This window comes from Oncorhynchus keta, chromosome 1 (genome assembly GCF_023373465.1).
Source record: "Oncorhynchus keta strain PuntledgeMale-10-30-2019 chromosome 1, Oket_V2, whole genome shotgun sequence".
NCBI lineage: Eukaryota > Metazoa > Chordata > Actinopteri > Salmoniformes > Salmonidae > Oncorhynchus > Oncorhynchus keta.
This window is the reverse complement of record NC_068421.1, coordinates 20,237,269-20,256,174: the sequence shown is the minus strand read 5'-3', so window position 1 is coordinate 20,256,174 and position 18,906 is coordinate 20,237,269. Positions and strand designations below refer to the sequence as shown.

The window sequence follows — 18,906 nt, the reverse complement described above, 5'->3', positions numbered from 1 at the left end:
CAGCGGCTATGTGGATGTGTATCTGAACAGGGGATGAGAGCGGTGTTGTCTTACAGACAGTTAGCCAGCGGCTATGGGGATGTGTATCTGAACAGGATGAGAGTGGTGTTGTCTTACAGACAGTTACCCAGCGGCTATGGGGATGTGTATCTGAACAGGATGAGAGTGGTGTTGTCTTACAGACAGTTACCCAGCGGCTATGGGGATGTGTATCTGAACAGGGGATGAGAGTGGTGTTGTCTTACAGACAGTTACCCAGCGGCTATGGGGATGTGTATCTGAACAGGATGAGAGCGGTGTTGTCTTACAGACAGTTACCCAGCGGCTATGTGGATGTGTATCTGAACAGGGGATGAGAGGGTGTTGTCTTACAGACAGTTACCCAGCGGCTATGGGGATGTGTATCTGAACAGGGGATGAGAGTGGTGTTGTCTTACAGACAGTTACCCAGCGGCTATGGGGATGTGTATCTGAACAGGGGATAAGAGTGGTGTTGTCTTACAGACAGTTACCCAGCGGCTATGGGGATGTGTATCTGATCAGGGGATAAGAGTGGTGTTGTCTTACAGACAGTTACCCAGCGGCTATGGGGATGTGTATCTGAACAGGGGATAAGAGTGGTGTTGTCTTACAGACAGTTACCCAGCGGCTATGGGGATGTGTATCTGAACAGGGGATAAGAGTGGTGTTGTCTTACAGACAGTTACCCAGCGGCTATGGGGATGTGTATCTGAACAGGGGATGAGAGTGGTGTTGTCTTACAGACAGTTACCCAGCGGCTATGGGGATGTGTATCTGAACAGGGGATAAGAGTGGTGTTGTCTTACAGACAGTTACCCAGCGGCTATGGGGATGTGTATCTGAACAGGGATAAGAGTGGTGTTGTCTTACAGACAGTTACCCAGCGGCTATGGGGATGTGTATCTGAACAGGGGATGAGAGTGGTGTTGTCTTACAGACAGTTACCCAGCGGCTATGGGGATGTGTATCTGAACAGGGGATGAGAGTGGTGTTGTCTTACAGACAGTTACCCAGCGGCTTTGGGGATGTGTATCTGAGCAGGGGATGAGAGTGGTGTTGTCTTATAGACAGTTACCCAGCGGCTATGGGGATGTGTATCTGAACAGGATGAGAGTGGTGTTGTCTTACAGACAGTTACCCAGCGGCTATGGGGATGTGTATCTGAGCAGGGGATGAGAGTGGTGTTGTCTTATAGACAGTTACCCAGCGGCTATGGGGATGTGTATCTGAACAGGATGAGAGTGGTGTTGTCTTACAGACAGTTACCCAGCGGCTATGGGGATGTGTATCTGAACAGGATGAGAGTGGTGTTGTCTTACAGACAGTTACCCAGCGGCTATGGGGATGTGTATCTGAGCAGGGGATGAGAGTGGTGTTGTCTTATAGACAGTTACCCAGCGGCTATGGGGATGTGTATCTGAACAGGATGAGAGTGGTGTTGTCTTACAGACAGTTACCCAGCGGCTATGGGGATGTGTATCTGAACAGGATGAGAGTGGTGTTGTCTTACAGACAGTTACCCAGCGGCTATGGGGATGTGTATCTGAGCAAGGGATGAGAGAGGTGTTGTCTTACAGACAGTTACCCAGCGGCTATGGGGATGTGTATCTGAACAGGATGAGAGAGGTGTTGTCTTACAGACAGTTACCCAGCGGCTATGGGGATGTGTATCTGAGCAGGGGATGAGAGCGGTGTTGTCTTACAGACAGTTACCCAGCGGCTATGGGGATGTGTATCTGAGCAGGGGATGAGAGCGGTGTTGTCTTACAGACAGTTACCCAGCGGCTATGTGGATGTGTATCTGAACAGGGGATGAGAGCGGTGTTGTCTTACAGACAGTTACCCAGCGGCTATGGGGATGTGTATCTGAACAGGATGAGAGTGGTGTTGTCTTACAGACAGTTACCCAGCGGCTATGGGGATGTGTATCTGAACAGGATGAGAGTGGTGTTGTCTTACAGACAGTTACCCAGCGGCTATGGGGATGTGTATCTGAACAGGGGATGAGAGTGGTGTTGTCTTACAGACAGTTACCCAGCGGCTATGGGGATGTGTATCTGAACAGGATGAGAGCGGTGTTGTCTTACAGACAGTTACCCAGCGGCTATGTGGATGTGTATCTGAACAGGGGATGAGAGAGGTGTTGTCTTACAGACAGTTACCCAGCGGCTATGGGGATGTGTATCTGAACAGGGGATGAGAGTGGTGTTGTCTTACAGACAGTTACCCAGCGGCTATGGGGATGTGTATCTGAACAGGGGATAAGAGTGGTGTTGTCTTACAGACAGTTACCCAGCGGCTATGGGGATGTGTATCTGATCAGGGGATAAGAGTGGTGTTGTCTTACAGACAGTTACCCAGCGGCTATGGGGATGTGTATCTGAACAGGGGATAAGAGTGGTGTTGTCTTACAGACAGTTACCCAGCGGCTATGGGGATGTGTATCTGAACAGGGGATAAGAGTGGTGTTGTCTTACAGACAGTTACCCAGCGGCTATGGGGATGTGTATCTGAACAGGGGATGAGAGTGGTGTTGTCTTACAGACAGTTACCCAGCGGCTATGGGGATGTGTATCTGAACAGGGGATAAGAGTGGTGTTGTCTTACAGACAGTTACCCAGCGGCTATGGGGATGTGTATCTGAACAGGGGATAAGAGTGGTGTTGTCTTACAGACAGTTACCCAGCGGCTATGGGGATGTGTATCTGAACAGGGGATGAGAGTGGTGTTGTCTTACAGACAGTTACCCAGCGGCTATGGGGATGTGTATCTGAACAGGGGATGAGAGTGGTGTTGTCTTACAGACAGTTACCCAGCGGCTTTGGGGATGTGTATCTGAGCAGGGGATGAGAGTGGTGTTGTCTTATAGACAGTTACCCAGCGGCTATGGGGATGTGTATCTGAACAGGATGAGAGTGGTGTTGTCTTACAGACAGTTACCCAGCGGCTATGGGGATGTGTATCTGAGCAGGGGATGAGAGTGGTGTTGTCTTATAGACAGTTACCCAGCGGCTATGGGGATGTGTATCTGAACAGGATGAGAGTGGTGTTGTCTTACAGACAGTTACCCAGCGGCTATGGGGATGTGTATCTGAACAGGATGAGAGTGGTGTTGTCTTACAGACAGTTACCCAGCGGCTATGGGGATGTGTATCTGAGCAGGGGATGAGAGTGGTGTTGTCTTATAGACAGTTACCCAGCGGCTATGGGGATGTGTATCTGAACAGGATGAGAGTGGTGTTGTCTTACAGACAGTTACCCAGCGGCTATGGGGATGTGTATCTGAACAGGATGAGAGTGGTGTTGTCTTACAGACAGTTACCCAGCGGCTATGGGGATGTGTATCTGAGCAAGGGATGAGAGAGGTGTTGTCTTACAGACAGTTACCCAGCGGCTATGGGGATGTGTATCTGAACAGGATGAGAGAGGTGTTGTCTTACAGACAGTTACCCAGCGGCTATGGGGATGTGTATCTGAGCAGGGGATGAGAGCGGTGTTGTCTTACAGACAGTTACCCAGCGGCTATGGGGATGTGTATCTGAGCAGGGGATGAGAGCGGTGTTGTCTTACAGACAGTTACCCAGCGGCTATGGGGATGTGTATCTGAACAGGATGAGAGTGGTTCCGGACGTAGACGCATAAGTTCTCTATTTTATTCTTGTCATGTTCCAGACTCTGTGTGATAGCAGCCCTCCAGAACCACCAGAGTGGGAGAGATGGAGATCCACCATGCAATGCTGGGAGACCAAGAGCAAGCTGGCTTGCATCGCAAGTGGATACAAACCTGGTGGGCTAACACACTTACACACACAACAAGATGTGCAAGACACACACACACAACTACTGGACCAAGTTACATGGAGAAACCAGCCCCTCACAGTGATCCCATTTATTTATTTAAAACATTGAACACCAAGAAATATGAGACAGCAGCCACATATATGAGACAGCAGCCACATATATGAGACAGCAGCCACATATATGAGACAGCAGCCACATATATGAGACAGCAGCCACATATATGAGACAGCAGCCACATATATGACATGGCAGCTGAATGCTGAGAACTGTGTGTGATGTCATCTTTTTATCTCAGTCTTAACTGTAAAGCTGGTTTTGAACATGCTGTTTTCAGAAAAAGAACTGTACAATTAGAACTTATACATATATTGTTCTTAATTTTAGATTCTTTATACAAAATTATAATATTTTTTATATCACTGTACAAATAAATGTGTTTTCTTTTTTTTTCTCTGTCTTGACTGGAGACACAGTTTGTGTGTACAGCATGTAGATGATTTGTTATGACCGTGGAATATCAGTCATATTGATCCTTCCTTTGAAAGCTTCTTGGCTATGCAGACCAGGCCAGGGGCATTCATCAGAGTTCATCAGCGAGAGTATGTGCTGTATCAAGGAAGGCCCCGGAGTTAACATAATCCAATAGGAAGGGCTCCGAGTCCATAATGTCAAATCGAAATGACTCTCAGTTAAAGTTGTTCAACAGGACCATGTTTCCATCTTAGAAACACAGTCTTCTTGATAAAGAATCTATACTCTAGGGTGTGACAGTGAGACATGGGGTTGTGAGGAGTTTGGAGTATCCGGTGCATCGAGAAGCATAGTTCACCATGATGTACACTAAGGTAGGAGTAGAGGGGTTAAGGGTTTAGACGGACTAATCCATGATGTTCCATCACTATTCTTTGGCACTTTGGCCGCTGGACACACACTTAGCTACAAATCCTGAGCAAAAGGTCACTATGGATTCCACTCTCATTAGAAAAGGGACCTTCAAAACCGTACAAACACACACATACTCACAGTAACACCATTCCAATGATGTCCACAAGGCCAAGGCCAGACAAGAAACAACAGTCAAGACGAACAAGGACTCCACAGTGGAGACCACTTCTTTGTTCAGCCACTTGAGGGCAGCATGGCAGCACGGTGTCCACTATTTACCTCATAGAAAAGACTCACAAAAACATTGGCAACACACTGATCCCAGTGAGTACAGTCCATACTGGCCACTGTCATTCAGGCAGTACAATCCCCATTCCCAATCCCTTCTACACAAAGTTCTTGATAACACCAACTCTGAACCTGTTGCATTAAATTGGATTTAATAACACTTGACTACTGTCAAAAGTGATTCAAATAATTATAATGAATTGACATCACACAACTTAAAACCAAAAAGGTAATCCCATCTGTTGTAAAAAATAGATGTATACTACAAATATATAATGATATGCTTAAATGAGTGCTTGACTTTTAAATAGGTACAGGTACTCAAATAGGTGCAGGTACTCATGTTGGTGTAAGAGCTCCACAATACTTTGAGCTAATATTCTATAAGAGAATCAGGAGCTCAAGCAGTAGAAAATTTGAGGTGCTGGTACTCTGCTCTGGGGAGCTCCTGCCCAAGTCAAGCACTGGATGTCTACATGAGTAGACAGTGAAGTGATCATGGTTTTGCCTGGTGGTGATGACATTATTTGCTTGCAAATTCTGTGATAATAGGAAAAGGTAGTCCCAGGATTGAGATGGAAGTAAACGTGAAACTGAACATAATGTATGATAGGTTGGTTAGAAGAGTTTAGTCCAGGTCACAGGTAAGTTCTAGTTGTTGGTGGGTGGTGAAGTTCAGAGGTCAGTGTTGAGGGGTCACCATACAGAACATTTGTCGACAGGGTGCATGGGGGAACCCTTTGGACAGTGGAACACTCGGGCAAACTCATCAAACTGGGACACGCTGCCAATCACCCTGCAGAGGTAGAGGGGATAGAGAGAGAACGGTCCAATCGGAGAGGGGAGTCATATTAGGTATGGCCTGTGATAGGCTGATGCACATCAGGGAAGTGAGGAAGTGTATGTACCTGTAATGTTCTGGTGCGTGCTTGTCAGTCAGTAGCTGCAGGTATATGGACTGAGACCGTCTCTTCATACACCAGTTCTAATAGGAGAGAGGAGACAGCAGTAAAGACCATAAAAATATTATCTTTACTCCAACTAAAAATAAAAAGATTCCCAAGACTAACAACAGTCTGTACATAGTTGTTTGTGTACCTGTGCGAAGGCGATGAAGAGTAGTTGTTCATGTGTGTATTTGAGTCCAGGGAGAGGTCTTTCTGGACCATGTTCTCTGATCCACTTCTGATATGCCTGGAGAGTGGGAGAGAGTGTAACAGAGGATTGGAGAGATGGATGGAGAGAGAGATATATGAGATTTGAGACCTGGGCTTACAAACATACTGTAGCTTGTCATTAGTCCACAGAGATAGTGATTGAGGGCTCTATTTAATCTGTAACACTGAAGAGGATTCTGCTATATAAATGCAATATATAAATGTTAAGGTCATTTCCGATCTAGCCGGCATGCAGCGTTTACCGTGAATGCAGTCTTCGCTAGAGCAGGAACATTTCTTTAAAATGTAAATCACGCTGTAAAGCTGATCTTCCGTGATGCTGATTGAATAGAGCCCTGACAGATGGTAATCAATATTGATTGACAGCTAGCACAGCCTATTGGATGATTTCACTCACAAAGTAAGACAGTTTAAGGCCTCCCATATCTGCTATATTCTCCCCCAGAGTCAGACGGCCATTCACCTACAGACACACAGGGGAAAGATACCATTGCAACTCCCATTACAGGTGTGTGTGAGTGTCTAGTAAGCAGTGTAACAAGGTATGCTATGCACCCACCCGCTGGTTGTAGACCGTGAAGTTGTCGTAGAGTTTGACGATGCACTCTGCTTTCTTCTGAAACTTCTTGTATGACTCCTCCGTCCACCACTGCTTCAGGTTGCCATAGCGATCATACTGGCCCCCTAAGAGAAAGATTACACAATTTAGCATGGTGGTCACTATTCAGCCATGCTGCAAGGTACAGTTGTTGGCTATAACCTTTTACTCTCTTAAGTCATTTGACTGATTTCATTGGTTGGGTTAAGGGGAGGCGGGACTTCCATACCTTGCAGCATGGTCTGATAGTGACGACCCACTTAGATGGGGGGCAAGAGGCTTGAGTTAGGATGACCAATGTGGACAAAAGACATGAACCCCTTATTCAGAACTGATATTACACTGACATTACAGTTTTACTACTGTTAGGCTATCACTGGTCATGCCCCATTGGATTTAACATTTTTCTAGGACACGTGTAAGACAAAGAAGCGTTCTCTCACCCCAGTCATCATATCCATGTGTCAGCTCATGACCAATGATGGCTCCTATTCCTCCATAGTTCAGAGATCTAGAGGGATAAGGGAGAGAGGGGATGAGCTACTAATCACTTAGCATATGAGGACAACAGCTTAATGTATTTATAATAACACAAACTGAAACTTTTTATCAGCCTGCAGTTCTAACCCCTGTCCTGAAGGGGACAGTAGAATGTTACATGAATCATAATCTGACCCATTGAAATCTTACCTAACTCTGTTAATAACTGAATAGAGGGAGAGTTCTGGCCACCTCTCCTTGACCTGGGTGGGTGTAGTCTGGCAGACCATGCAGATGGAGACTGATGCGATGCAGGGACTGCCAGAGGCCTGAGGCTATCCACATGACCAAGTCTGAAAATGACTTTCTGACAGGACGTCGATAACCTGCTGAGAGTTGCCCTCCAAACCTGAATAAACTAACTGGCTGAGTGAGGCTTCATTACCTGGGGCCTGATAGCAGCGCTGGACTAGCCTCAGTCTTCATGGCAGGTTAGGGCTACTGCAGTAATAACTCCAGGGAAAGGTACCACGATCACGCACACACATCTAATATCATATTCCATTCATCAGTATGCATGGGTGGATGCAGCGGTCGTTTATGTGGAGTGGTAGTGATCACTTCTAATGGAATAAGTATGTGAATAAATAATACCGTGCTGTGGGGGTTCAGGGTTGCAGTATAGCTGTGATTGTGTTGTGATCATTAAGGGAGAGGAGAATGGTTTGGAGGTAGAATACGAAAGGTAATGTAAGGGGAAAGTAATGGTGTATAGGGATTGTCCTGGACAACTACAGTACAGCGGGTGCAGACTTTTATTCCAGCGTAGTAGGCTACTAACTAACGCACTTGAAACAACCAATCAATGTCTTGATTAGCAGTTGATTAGTTGAATGACTTTGAAATGTTCAGTTGTACTCACTGTGGAAACTCGGGGTCGTACAGCGTGGGCTGAAGGATTCCAGCGGGAAATACTACAAGTAAAGAAAGAGATGAGAGCAGAAGATAAAGAGTCGGGTAGATAGAGGGAGAGAAAGGGAGGGAGGGAGAGAGGTAGGGTAAAAAATGAGCTCTTGTGGCTGATGGCTGTGTTTGTCTGGCTCTCTCTGTCCTCTGCTGCCTGCTCTGTAACTCACCATTGATTTTTCTGTGAGGTAAATTTGATCCACGAGGCAGACGCAGACACCAATAGAGGCCAACATTGGTGGACAAGTGAGGGGAGATGACAAAGTGTGTGTGGGGTGGAGGAAAGTGAGGGGGGCCGGTGTAAGTAAGTGAATGCAGAATACGTGGGTTAGGGCGTGTGGGTGCCTCATCACATGGATGGACCAGAAAGAAGAAGAGGGAGTGTGTTATCTTGAATATACTGAGAGCATTGCTGTGCATTGGGATCACACACTGACTCACCCATTTGATTCTTGTTTGGGAGATAGTAGGCATTGAGGGCCTGAGGGGGAAGGAGCCACCTGAGAGGGAAACAGTCAATCAGGGGTTTATTAATCCTACATTCACGAAACATCTTCAAACAACAAGAGACACAGACCCTTCTCAAGTGTCACAGGCAATTTATCTCAAAACGAGATATTTTAAGGTGAAATCATTCAATATTTTGTCCAATATTGAGAGTTCCTGTCTGCACAAGAAAACAGTCCCTTCATCATAATCTTTTTAAATCCAGACACATTGATTTGTGGAAATTTCCCAAATGAATAACTTTGAAATTCAGAGATGCCCCTGTTCTGGTGGGAAAGACAAATGGCCCTACGGCAGCTGAGAGATGGGGACACGGATGGAGGCACGAGGACATGTTTTCTCTGCAGAGGGAGATAAGAATCATGAAAGGAGTGTATTTGTGATAAAGGAGGAAGACATGATTTGGCAGTACAGGGTGGAGGGCTTCAGCTTGTTTGGACACAAAATCAGTTTTGAGTTCTGTCCTAGGAGCACATTTTAAACAGTCACACAAAAGACAAGCTTATGGTATCTTCAATCACTTCTATTACTCTTGTCATAAAATGTCATGTTTTGTGTCAAGAGGTACATATCATTTTGAATCTGTGTGTAGTTGTGTTTAGTTGTGTTATTGTGACACTGAACATCTGGAGCAGTTGAAAGCATCACTCACGCAGTCTTGTCCACCTGCTTGTGGATCTTCTTGACAGACATCTTGATGTTAAACTTGATGCTGTTGAGGATGTTTTTGAAATAGGTATTTTCATCCACATCAAACTGGATAACAAATAACAGGGATGGAGAGAGAGTCAATGAGAGCAATAGGGGGAGAGAGAGTACGTCTGTGAGGGAGTAAAAGTTTGACATTTTTAAACGTTTTTTTTAGGGGGTGGATCAGCTTTAATATTGCGGATAGATTGTCACTTCCATCAATGTAATTGTCTACATCATTTCCAGTCCCCCATATATTTTGGGGATAAATATATATTTATATACAGTACTGTGCAAAAGTTTTAGGCAGGTGTGAACATGCTGTAAAGTAAGAATGCTTTCAAAAATAGACATGTTAATAGATTATATTTATCAATTGAGTAAATGCAAAGTGAGTGGACAGAAGAAAAATCTAAATCAAATCCATATTTGGTGTGACCACCGTTTGCCTTCAAAACAGCATACATTCTTGTAGGTACACTTGCACAAAGTCAGGGATTTGTAGGCATATAGTCAGGTGTCTGATTAAACAATTATACCAAACAGGTGCTAATGATTATCAATTCAATATGTAGGTTGAAACAATCATTAACGTAAACAGAAACAGCTGTGTAGGAGTTATAAAACTGGGTGAGGAACAGCCAAACTCAGCTAACAAGGTGAGGATGCTGAAGACTGTTTACTGTCAAAAGTCATACACCTTGGCAAGACTGAGCACAGCAACAAGACACAAGGTAGTTATACTGCATCAGCAAGGTCTCTCCCAGGCAGAAATGTCAAGGCAGATAGGGGTTCCAGATGTGCTGTCCAAGCTCTTTTGAAGAAGCACAAAGAAACGGGCAACGTTGAGGACCGTAGACACAGTGGTCGGCCAAGGAAACTTACTGCAGCAGATGAAAGACACGTCGTGCTTACTTTCCTTTGCAATCGGGAGATGTCCAGCAGTGCCATCAGCTCAGAATTGGCAGAAAACAGTGGGACCCTGGTACACCCATCTACTGTCCAGAGAAGTCTGGTCAGAAGTGGCCTTCATGGAAGTCTTGCGGCCAAAAGGCCTTACCTCCGACGTGGAAACAAGGCCAAGTGACTCAACTATGCATGAAAACACAGGAACTGGGGTGCAGAAAATGGCAGCAGGTGCATCGGAAGGCAGTAGCAGAAGGCAGTTTGTTCGCCAAAGGGCTGGAGAGGGATACACAAATGAGTGTCTGCAGGCAACAGTGAAGCATAGTGGAAGTTCCGTGCAAGTTTGGGGCTGCATTTCTGCAAATGGAGTTGGGGATTTGGTCAGAATGAATGGTCTCCTCAATGCTGAGAAGTACAGGCAGATACTTATCCATCATGCAATACCATCAGGGAGGCATCTGATTGGCCCCTAATTTATTCTGCAGCATGACAATGACCCCAAACATACAGCGAAAGTTATTAAGAACTATCTTCAGCGTAAAGAAGAACAAGTAGTCCTGGAAGTGATGGTATGGCCCCCACAGAGCCCTGATCTCAACATCATCGAGTCTGTCTGGGATTACATGAAGAGAGAGAAGCACCTGAGGCTGCCTAAGTCCACAGAGGAAATGTGGTTAGTTCTCCAAGATGTTTGGGCCAACCTACCTGCCGAGTTCCTTCAAAAATTGTGTGCAAGTGAATATAGACGATTTGACGTTGATTTTTCTTCTGTTCAGTCACTTTGCATTTTGTTAATTGATAAATATAAACTATTAACATTTCTGTTTTTTAAAACATTCTTTCTCAGCATTTTTTCACACCTGCCTAAAACGTTTGCACAGTACTGTATATACATACATACACAAACCTACGTACATATATATATATATATAAACATGCATACATATACACATATTTTTAGAATATGCCTTCCTTTATTATTCCCCAAACCCTACCACCCCTCCCCCAACTGGAGTAAACTAATAAACAATAACACTTAGGCTTCTACTTCCTACTTACATACTATACACATTTTACAGACACAATCTATTTTACAATGGTTATATTTGGTTTGTTTATAGTTTTGGCCTTCCTCTATTTCTTATGTCCATCCAGTTTGATTTCTATTTGCCATATATTTGAAACTGTGCTATTTCACAAAAGTAAAAGTTGTCTCACCCCGTACTCCTGGTCTATGAGCTCTGGTTTGAGGAGGAAGTCTGGATAGCCTGTCATCACCATCATATGCTGCAGCTGAGAGATGGAAGGGATAAAAGGGTCAGAGAAACAAGAGGGGGAGAGAAAGAGAGAGTGAAAGAGAAGAGGGGGAGTGAAAAATAGACTGCAAATATTTAGCTGCCTTATCCTTCATAGACCACACACACATGAGCAGACTGTTATAACGGGATTATACTGGAGACGTGCTCTAAAAGGATCAAGACCTTATATTCTGAAATTATTAGACAACATTCTCAGATAGGGATTTAATAAACAGTATTAGACAACATTCTCAGATAGGGATTTAATAAACCAGTATTAGACAACATTCTCAGATAGGGATTTATTAAACAGTATCAGACAACATTCTCAGATAGGGATTTAATAAACCAGTATTAGACAACATTCTCAGATAGGGATTTAATAAACCAGTATTAGACAACATTCTCAGATAGGGATTTAATAAACAGTATCAGACAACATTCTCAGATAGGGATTTAATAAACCAGTATTAGACAACATTCTCAGATAGGGATTTAATAAACCAGTATTAGACAACATTCTCAGATAGGGATTTAATAAACCAGTATTAGACAACATTCTCAGATAGGGATTTATTAAACAGTATCAGACAACATTCTCAGATAGGGATTTAATAAAACAGTATCAGACAACATTCTCAGATAGGGATTTAATAAAACAGTATTAGACAACATTCTCAGATAGGGATTTAATAAACAGTATTAGACAACATTCTCAGATAGGGATTTAATAAACAGTATTAGACAACATTCTCAGATAGGGATTTAATAAACAGTATTAGACAACATTCTCAGATAGGGATTTAATAAACAGTATTAGACAACATTCTCAGATAGGGATTTAATAAACAGTATTAGACAACATTCTCAGATAGGGATTTAATAAACAGTATTAGACAACATTCTCAGATAGGGATTTAATAAACAGTATTAGACAACATTCTCAGATAGGGATTTAATAAACAGTATTAGACAGATAGGGATTTAATAAAACAGTATCAGACAACATTCTCAGATAGGGATTTAATAAAACAGTATTAGACAACATTCTCAGATAGGGATTTAATAAACAGTATTAGACAACATTCTCAGATAGGGATTTAATAAACCAGTATTAGACAACATTCTCAGATAGGGATTTAATAAAACAGTATCAGACAACATTCTCAGATAGGGATTTAATAAAACAGTATTAGACAACATTCTCAGATAGGGATTTAATAAACAGTATTAGACAACATTCTCAGATAGGGATTTAATAAACAGTATTAGACAACATTCTCAGATAGGGATTTAATAAATCAGTATTAGACAACATTCTCAGATAGGGATTTAATAAACCAGTATTAGACAACATTCTCAGATAGGGATTTAATAAACAGTATTAGACAACATTCTCAGATAGGGATTTAATAAACAGTATTAGACAACATTTTCAGATAGGGATTTAATAAACCAGTATTAGACAACATTCTCAGATAGGGATTTAATAAACCAGTATTAGACAACATTCTCAGATAGGGATTTAATAAACAGTATTAGACAACATTCTCAGATAGGGATTTAATAAACCAGTATTAGACAACATTCTCAGATAGGGATTTAATAAACCAGTATTAGACAACATTCTCAGATAGGGATTTAATAAACAGTATTAGACAACATTCTCATATAGGGATTTAATAAACCAGTATTAGACAACATTCTCAGATAGGGATTTAATAAACAGTATTAGACAACATTCTCAGATAGGGATTTAATAAATCAGTATTAGACAACATTCTCAGATAGGGATTTAATAAACCAGTATTAGACAACATTCTCAGATAGGGATTTAATAAACAGTATTAGACAACATTCTCAGATAGGGATTTAATAAACAGTATTAGACAACATTTTCAGATAGGGATTTAATAAACCAGTATTAGACAACATTCTCAGATAGGGATTTAATAAACCAGTATTAGACAACATTCTCAGATAGGGATTTAATAAACAGTATTAGACAACATTCTCAGATAGGGATTTAATAAACCAGTATTAGACAACATTCTCAGATAGGGATTTAATAAACCAGTATTAGACAACATTCTCAGATAGGGATTTAATAAACAGTATTAGACAACATTCTCATATAGGGATTTAATAAACCAGTATTAGACAACATTCTCAGATAGGGATTTAATAAACAGTATTAGACAACATTCTCAGATAGGGATTTAATAAACCAGTATTAGACAACATTCTCAGATAGGGATTTAATAAACAGTATTAGACAACATTCTCAGATAGGGATTTAATAAACCAGTATTAGACAACATTCTCAGATAGGGATTTAATAAACCAGTATTAGACAACATTCTCAGATAGGGATTTAATAAACAGTATTAGACAACATTCTCAGATAGGGATTTATTAAACCAGTATTAGACTGATCCAGAATAAAATAACCCCTGCTTTCATCCTAAATGGTAATACAGCAGGCCTACAGTATATTTTTGGTTATATATAAGGCAGTGTGGAATCCTGACCTTGGCCCTGGCTGCCTCCTTGGTCACCTCATCCATCCAGTCCAGCTCCTGCAGCCGGAGGTCCAGTGAGTGCTTTATGTCCTCTACCAGCTCCTGTACCTGTGGGAAGATAATATGGGTTGGAGGTTAGAGGTGAGTTGTCAAAAGGTTCCATTGGGAGTGGGCCAGAGAGATAGCTATATTGTGTACGCCCAACGCCCAACGCCAAATAGACACTTCGCCCCTAGGCACTTTTCATAGATCTGAAACTGAAAGGATGGGTTAGCTGTCATATGTAGGAAATTCCAACATAAAATGCCTATGGCTAGGTTGTGGGGTTGAGGCTAGGTTGGCATTGAACACAACAGAGGGGGAGAGAGGGGTGAGACAGAAGGAGGAATAGAGGATGAAGAGGCTTAAATAAAGAGAAAGGTCAGAGGGGTTAGAGATGCCATTGGAAACCACATCCCCTAGAATGAAGAAGACAATATATAGAGGCAGACTAGAAAAGAGAGGGTTAAGGTGTGACGATGGAGAGAGAGAGAGACATTTTCAAATCTACTTCACCAAACAATTACAGAAAGTAACAAAGAAAGAGAGACAGTCAGAGACAGAGGGACAGAGATAGAAGCCGCCCTACGTTGGCCCTGCTGTGAGGAGAGATGAATAAATAGAGAGACAGAGATAGAAGCTGCCCTACCTTGGCCCTGCTGTGAGGAGAGATGTAGAAACAGAAGGACAGAGATAGAAGCTGCCCTACGTTGGCCCTGCTGTGAGGAGAGATGTAGAAACAGAAGGACAGCGATAGAAGCTGCCCTACCTTGGCCCTGCTGTGAAGGAGAGATGTAGAAACAGAAGGACAGAGATAGAAGCTGCCCTACCTTGGCCCTGCTGTGAAGGAGAGATGAAGAAATAGAGAGACAGAGATAGAAGCTGCCCTACCTTGGCCCTGCTTTGAGGAGAGATGTAGAAACGGAAGGACAGAGATCGAACCTGCCCTACCTTGGCCCTGCTGTGAAGGAGAGATGTAGAAACAGAAGGACAGAGATAGAAGCTGTCCTACCTTGGCCCTGCTGTGAAGGAGAGATGTAGAAACAGAAGGACAGAGATAGAAGCTGCCCTACCTTGGCCCTGCTGTGAAGGAGAGATGTAGAAACAGAAGGACAGAAATAGAAGCTGCCCTACCTTGGCCCTGCTGTGAGGAGAGATGTAGAAACAGAAGGACAGAGATAGAAGCTGTCCTACCTTGGCCCTGCTGTGAAGGAGAGATGTAGAAACAGAAGGACAGAGATAGAAGCTGTCCTACCTTGGCCCTGCTGTGAAGGAGAGATGTAGAAACAGAAGGACAGAGATAGAAGCTGCCCTACCTTGGCCCTGCTGTGAGAGGAGAAGTGTTGCTTGACGAAGAGTGCTCCCAGGGCCATGCCAAAGTGTTTGTTAGCCTGGGTGAGACACAGCATCCCCAGCTCCAGCTGACGCTCCGTACCATCAATCTCCCGGGAGAACTCATGGATGGTGCTTCGGAACGCCGTGGACAGGTGTTCACTGAGAGCTGCTACAATCCGCCACAGCATGTAGTTATGGAGAACCCTGGCAAGAGAGGGAGGAGGTAGAGAGAAGGGGGAAACGATGAGTTTTAGTTTTTAACAAGCCTTTTTTGTATAATAAAGGAGTGCCCCTACAGAGATTCAATGTAGAATCCTCTGATAAAAGAGAGAAGCAAAAAATATAGAAGGGGGAAGACAGAAAAGGTGGACAGAGAGAGGGAGGGGGGGGGGAGTAAAGCAAAGGAGATACAAGCAGGTTAGAGAAGAGGAGAGAGACCGAGAGTATCGGTGGGGGGAAGAGAGGAGAGATGGACAGCAAATGAAAAGAGTCCAAGAGTGACTCAGACGAGTAGAAGTAAAAAAATAAATAAAAAAATGTGTATATCATTCATGTATTCAAATGTTATTTTCTCTTCTCAATAAAGTAAAGTTGTATTTAATGCGTTGAGGGATCTCACAGAATGAACATACCATTCTGTCCTCAGGACAACTGGCCCTGTCTCCTACTGCGAGACTCTTTGCTCCACGTGAAACGCTTTCTGTTTTCTGTTTTCTGTTTTTACACGCTGCATATTAAATACTAATGGCTTTGGCAAGGCAGCCCCAGTGTCTCGCCAACAAAGCACTTCTGAAGTGAAATTAATTGAGAAGAGAGAGGGAGAGCGAGGAGGAGGGAGGGAGGAAGGAAGAAGAAGACTCAGTGTCCTTGTTCATTTATACCTCTTATAATCAGTACAGATCAGTATGTTGTAGGTGTGGCAGCTTCGCTTGGCTTTGTGTGTGTGTGTTTGAGTTTGTTTACATGGTTGAATAAAAACACCTGTTTATTCATTTGTTGCAGATGACTTGTTTGCAAGGGGCATAGCTAGAGTATGTGTGTGTGTGTGTCAAAATCTAATCCCAGATAGAGTTGGTGCGTGGGGTGGTGGGAAGATTTAGGAGACCTGTGAGATTAGATGGAAATAGCTTTAGGAAAATGTATTCTAATGATCAAACAATAGCCCTGAATCACAATGGGATGGGAATTAAAAATCATGAGAAGCCTGGATTGTAATGGAGCCCATTATTAAGACAGAATACAATGTCCATCCAGAATACCTGCAGACATTACCTTCTGTAATAATGGTCGTACAGCTTCTACCCACAGTCTAACATCACTATTCACACAAACGCACACAACCACATTCATACACACTTCTCATTGAGGTGAGGGTGAGTGATAGAGTGACAGACGGATGAGCAGAGAGAAAGGAGGGAATGATAGGGAGAGGAGGAGAGGTTGTAAAGAGACACTGGTGTTGTCATTAATGTTTCAGCCTCATTGGACATCAGCTCATCTGGTTAATGGGATTGGAGGCAGTTGTCTGGGTCTTGTCAATAGAACCCAGCAACATGGGGGGAGAGAAGGGAGGGAGGAGGAGGGTGGGGGAGAGAAGGGAGGGAGGAGGAGGGTGGGGGAGAGAAGTGAGGGAGAAGTGAGGGTGGAGGAGAGAGAGTGAGGAAGGGAGAAGAAGGAGGGTGGAGGAGAGAAGGGAGGGAGGGTGGGGAGGGAGAAGGGAGGGTGGAGGGAGAAGGGAGGGTGGGGGAGAGAAGGAGGGAGAAGGAGGGTGGGGAGAGAAGGGAGGGAGAAGGAGGGTGGGGAGAAGGAGGGAGAAGGAGGGTGAGGGAAGTGAGGGAGGGAGGGTGGGGGAGAGAAGGGAGGGAGAAGGAGGGTGGGGGAAAGAAGGGAGGGAGAAGGAGGGAGGGGAGAGAAGGAGGGAGAAGGAGGGTGGGGAGAGAAGGGAGGGAGAAGGAGGGTGGGGGAGAGAAGGGAGGGAGAAGGAGGGTGGGGGAGAGAAGGGAGGGAGAAGGAGGGTGGGGGAAAGAAGGGAGGGAGAAGGAGGGAGGGGAGAGAAGGGAGGGAGAAGGAGGGTGGGGAGAGAAGGGAGGGAGAAGGAGGGTGGGGGAGAGAAGGGAGGGAGAAGGAGGGTGGGGGAAAGAAGGGAGGAGAAGGAGGGGGGGGGGAGAAGGGAGGGAGAAGGAGGGTGGGGAGAGAAGGGAGGGAGAAGGAGGGTGGGGGAGAGAAGGGAGGGAGAAGGAGGGGGGGGAGAGAAGGGAGGGAGAAGGAGGGTGGGAAGAGAAGGGAGGGTGGAGGAGAGAAGGGAGGGTGGAGGAGAGAAGGGAGGGAGAAGGAGGGTGGGGAGAGAAGGAGGTAGAAGGAGGGTGGGGGAGAGAAGGGAGGGAGAAGGAGGGTGGGGGAGAGGGAGAAGGAGGGAAGAGAAGGAGAGTGGGGGAGAGAAGGGAGGGTGGGGGAGAGAAGGAGGGAGAAGGAGGGTGGGGGAGAGAAGGAGGTAGAAGGGAGGGTGGGGGGGGGAGAAGGGAGGGAGAAGGAGGGTGGGGAAGAAGGGAGGGAGGGAGGGTGGGGGAGGAGAGGAGAAGGAGGGTGGGGGAGAGAAGGGAGGGAGAAGGAGGGTGGGGGAGAGAGGAGAAGAGGTAGAAGGAGGGAGGGGGGTGAGAAGGGAGGGAGAAGGAGGGTGGAGGAGAGAAGGGAGGGAGAAGGAGGGTGGGGGAGAGAAGGAGTGAGAAGGAGGGTGGGGAGAGAAGGGAGGGAAGGAGGGTGGGGGAGAGAAGGGAGGGAGAAGGAGGGTGGGGGAGAGAAGGGAGGTAGAAGGAGGGTGGGGAGAAGTGAGGTAGAAGGGAGGGTGGAGGAGAGAAGGAGGGGGGAGAAGGAGGGGGGGGAGGGGAGGGAGAAGGAGGGTGGGGAGGGAGAAGGAGGGGTGGGGGGAGAGAAGGGAGGGAGAAGGAGGGTGGGGAGAGAAGGGAGGGAGAAGGAGGGTGGGGAGAAAAGGGAGGAGAAGGAGGGTGGAGGAGAGAAGGAGGAGAAGGAGGGTGGAGGAGAGAAGAAGGAGGGTGGTGGAGAGAAGGAGGGTGGGGGAGAAAAGGGAGGGAGAAGGAGGGAAGGAGGGTGGAGGAGAGAGGGAGGGAGGGAGAAGGAGGGAAGGAGGGGAGGAGAGAAGGAGGAAAAGGAGGGTGGAGGAGAGAAGGAGGGAGAAGGAGGGTGGGGAGAGAAGGGAGGGAAAAGGAGGGTGGAGGAGAGAAGGGAGGGAGAAGGAGGGTGGAGGAGAGAAGGGAGGGAGAAGGAGGGTGGGGGAGAGAAGGGAGGGAAAAGGAGGGTGGGGAGGAGGAGAAAGGAGGGAGAATAGGGAGAAGGAGGAGAGAAGGGAGGGAGAATGAGGGTGGGGAGAGAAGGGA

At 45.2% G+C, this 18,906-nt stretch overlaps 1 protein-coding gene across 2 annotated transcripts in view; it reads right to left on the bottom strand.

The window, feature by feature from the left end:
- Nucleotides 1–3,755: 3,755 nt before the first annotated feature.
- Nucleotides 3,756–18,906, bottom strand: part of LOC118394572 (endothelin-converting enzyme-like 1) — a 48,920-nt gene continuing 33,769 nt past the window's right edge. For both annotated transcript variants that reach the window (XM_052518266.1, XM_052518272.1), the window contains exons 7-18: nt 15,496–15,718; nt 14,150–14,248; nt 11,539–11,613; nt 9,377–9,480; nt 8,659–8,717; nt 8,174–8,225; nt 7,215–7,282; nt 6,733–6,857; nt 6,571–6,636; nt 6,094–6,189; nt 5,904–5,980; nt 3,756–5,791 (exon numbers count right to left, since the gene is read on the bottom strand). In XM_052518266.1, coding sequence (XP_052374226.1) covers nt 5,692–5,791; nt 5,904–5,980; nt 6,094–6,189; nt 6,571–6,636; nt 6,733–6,857; nt 7,215–7,282; nt 8,174–8,225; nt 8,659–8,717; nt 9,377–9,480; nt 11,539–11,613; nt 14,150–14,248; nt 15,496–15,718 — 1,144 coding nt within the window. In that variant the 3' untranslated portion in view covers nt 3,756–5,691. The remainder of the gene's footprint in view (nt 5,792–5,903; nt 5,981–6,093; nt 6,190–6,570; nt 6,637–6,732; nt 6,858–7,214; nt 7,283–8,173; nt 8,226–8,658; nt 8,718–9,376; nt 9,481–11,538; nt 11,614–14,149; nt 14,249–15,495; nt 15,719–18,906) is intronic.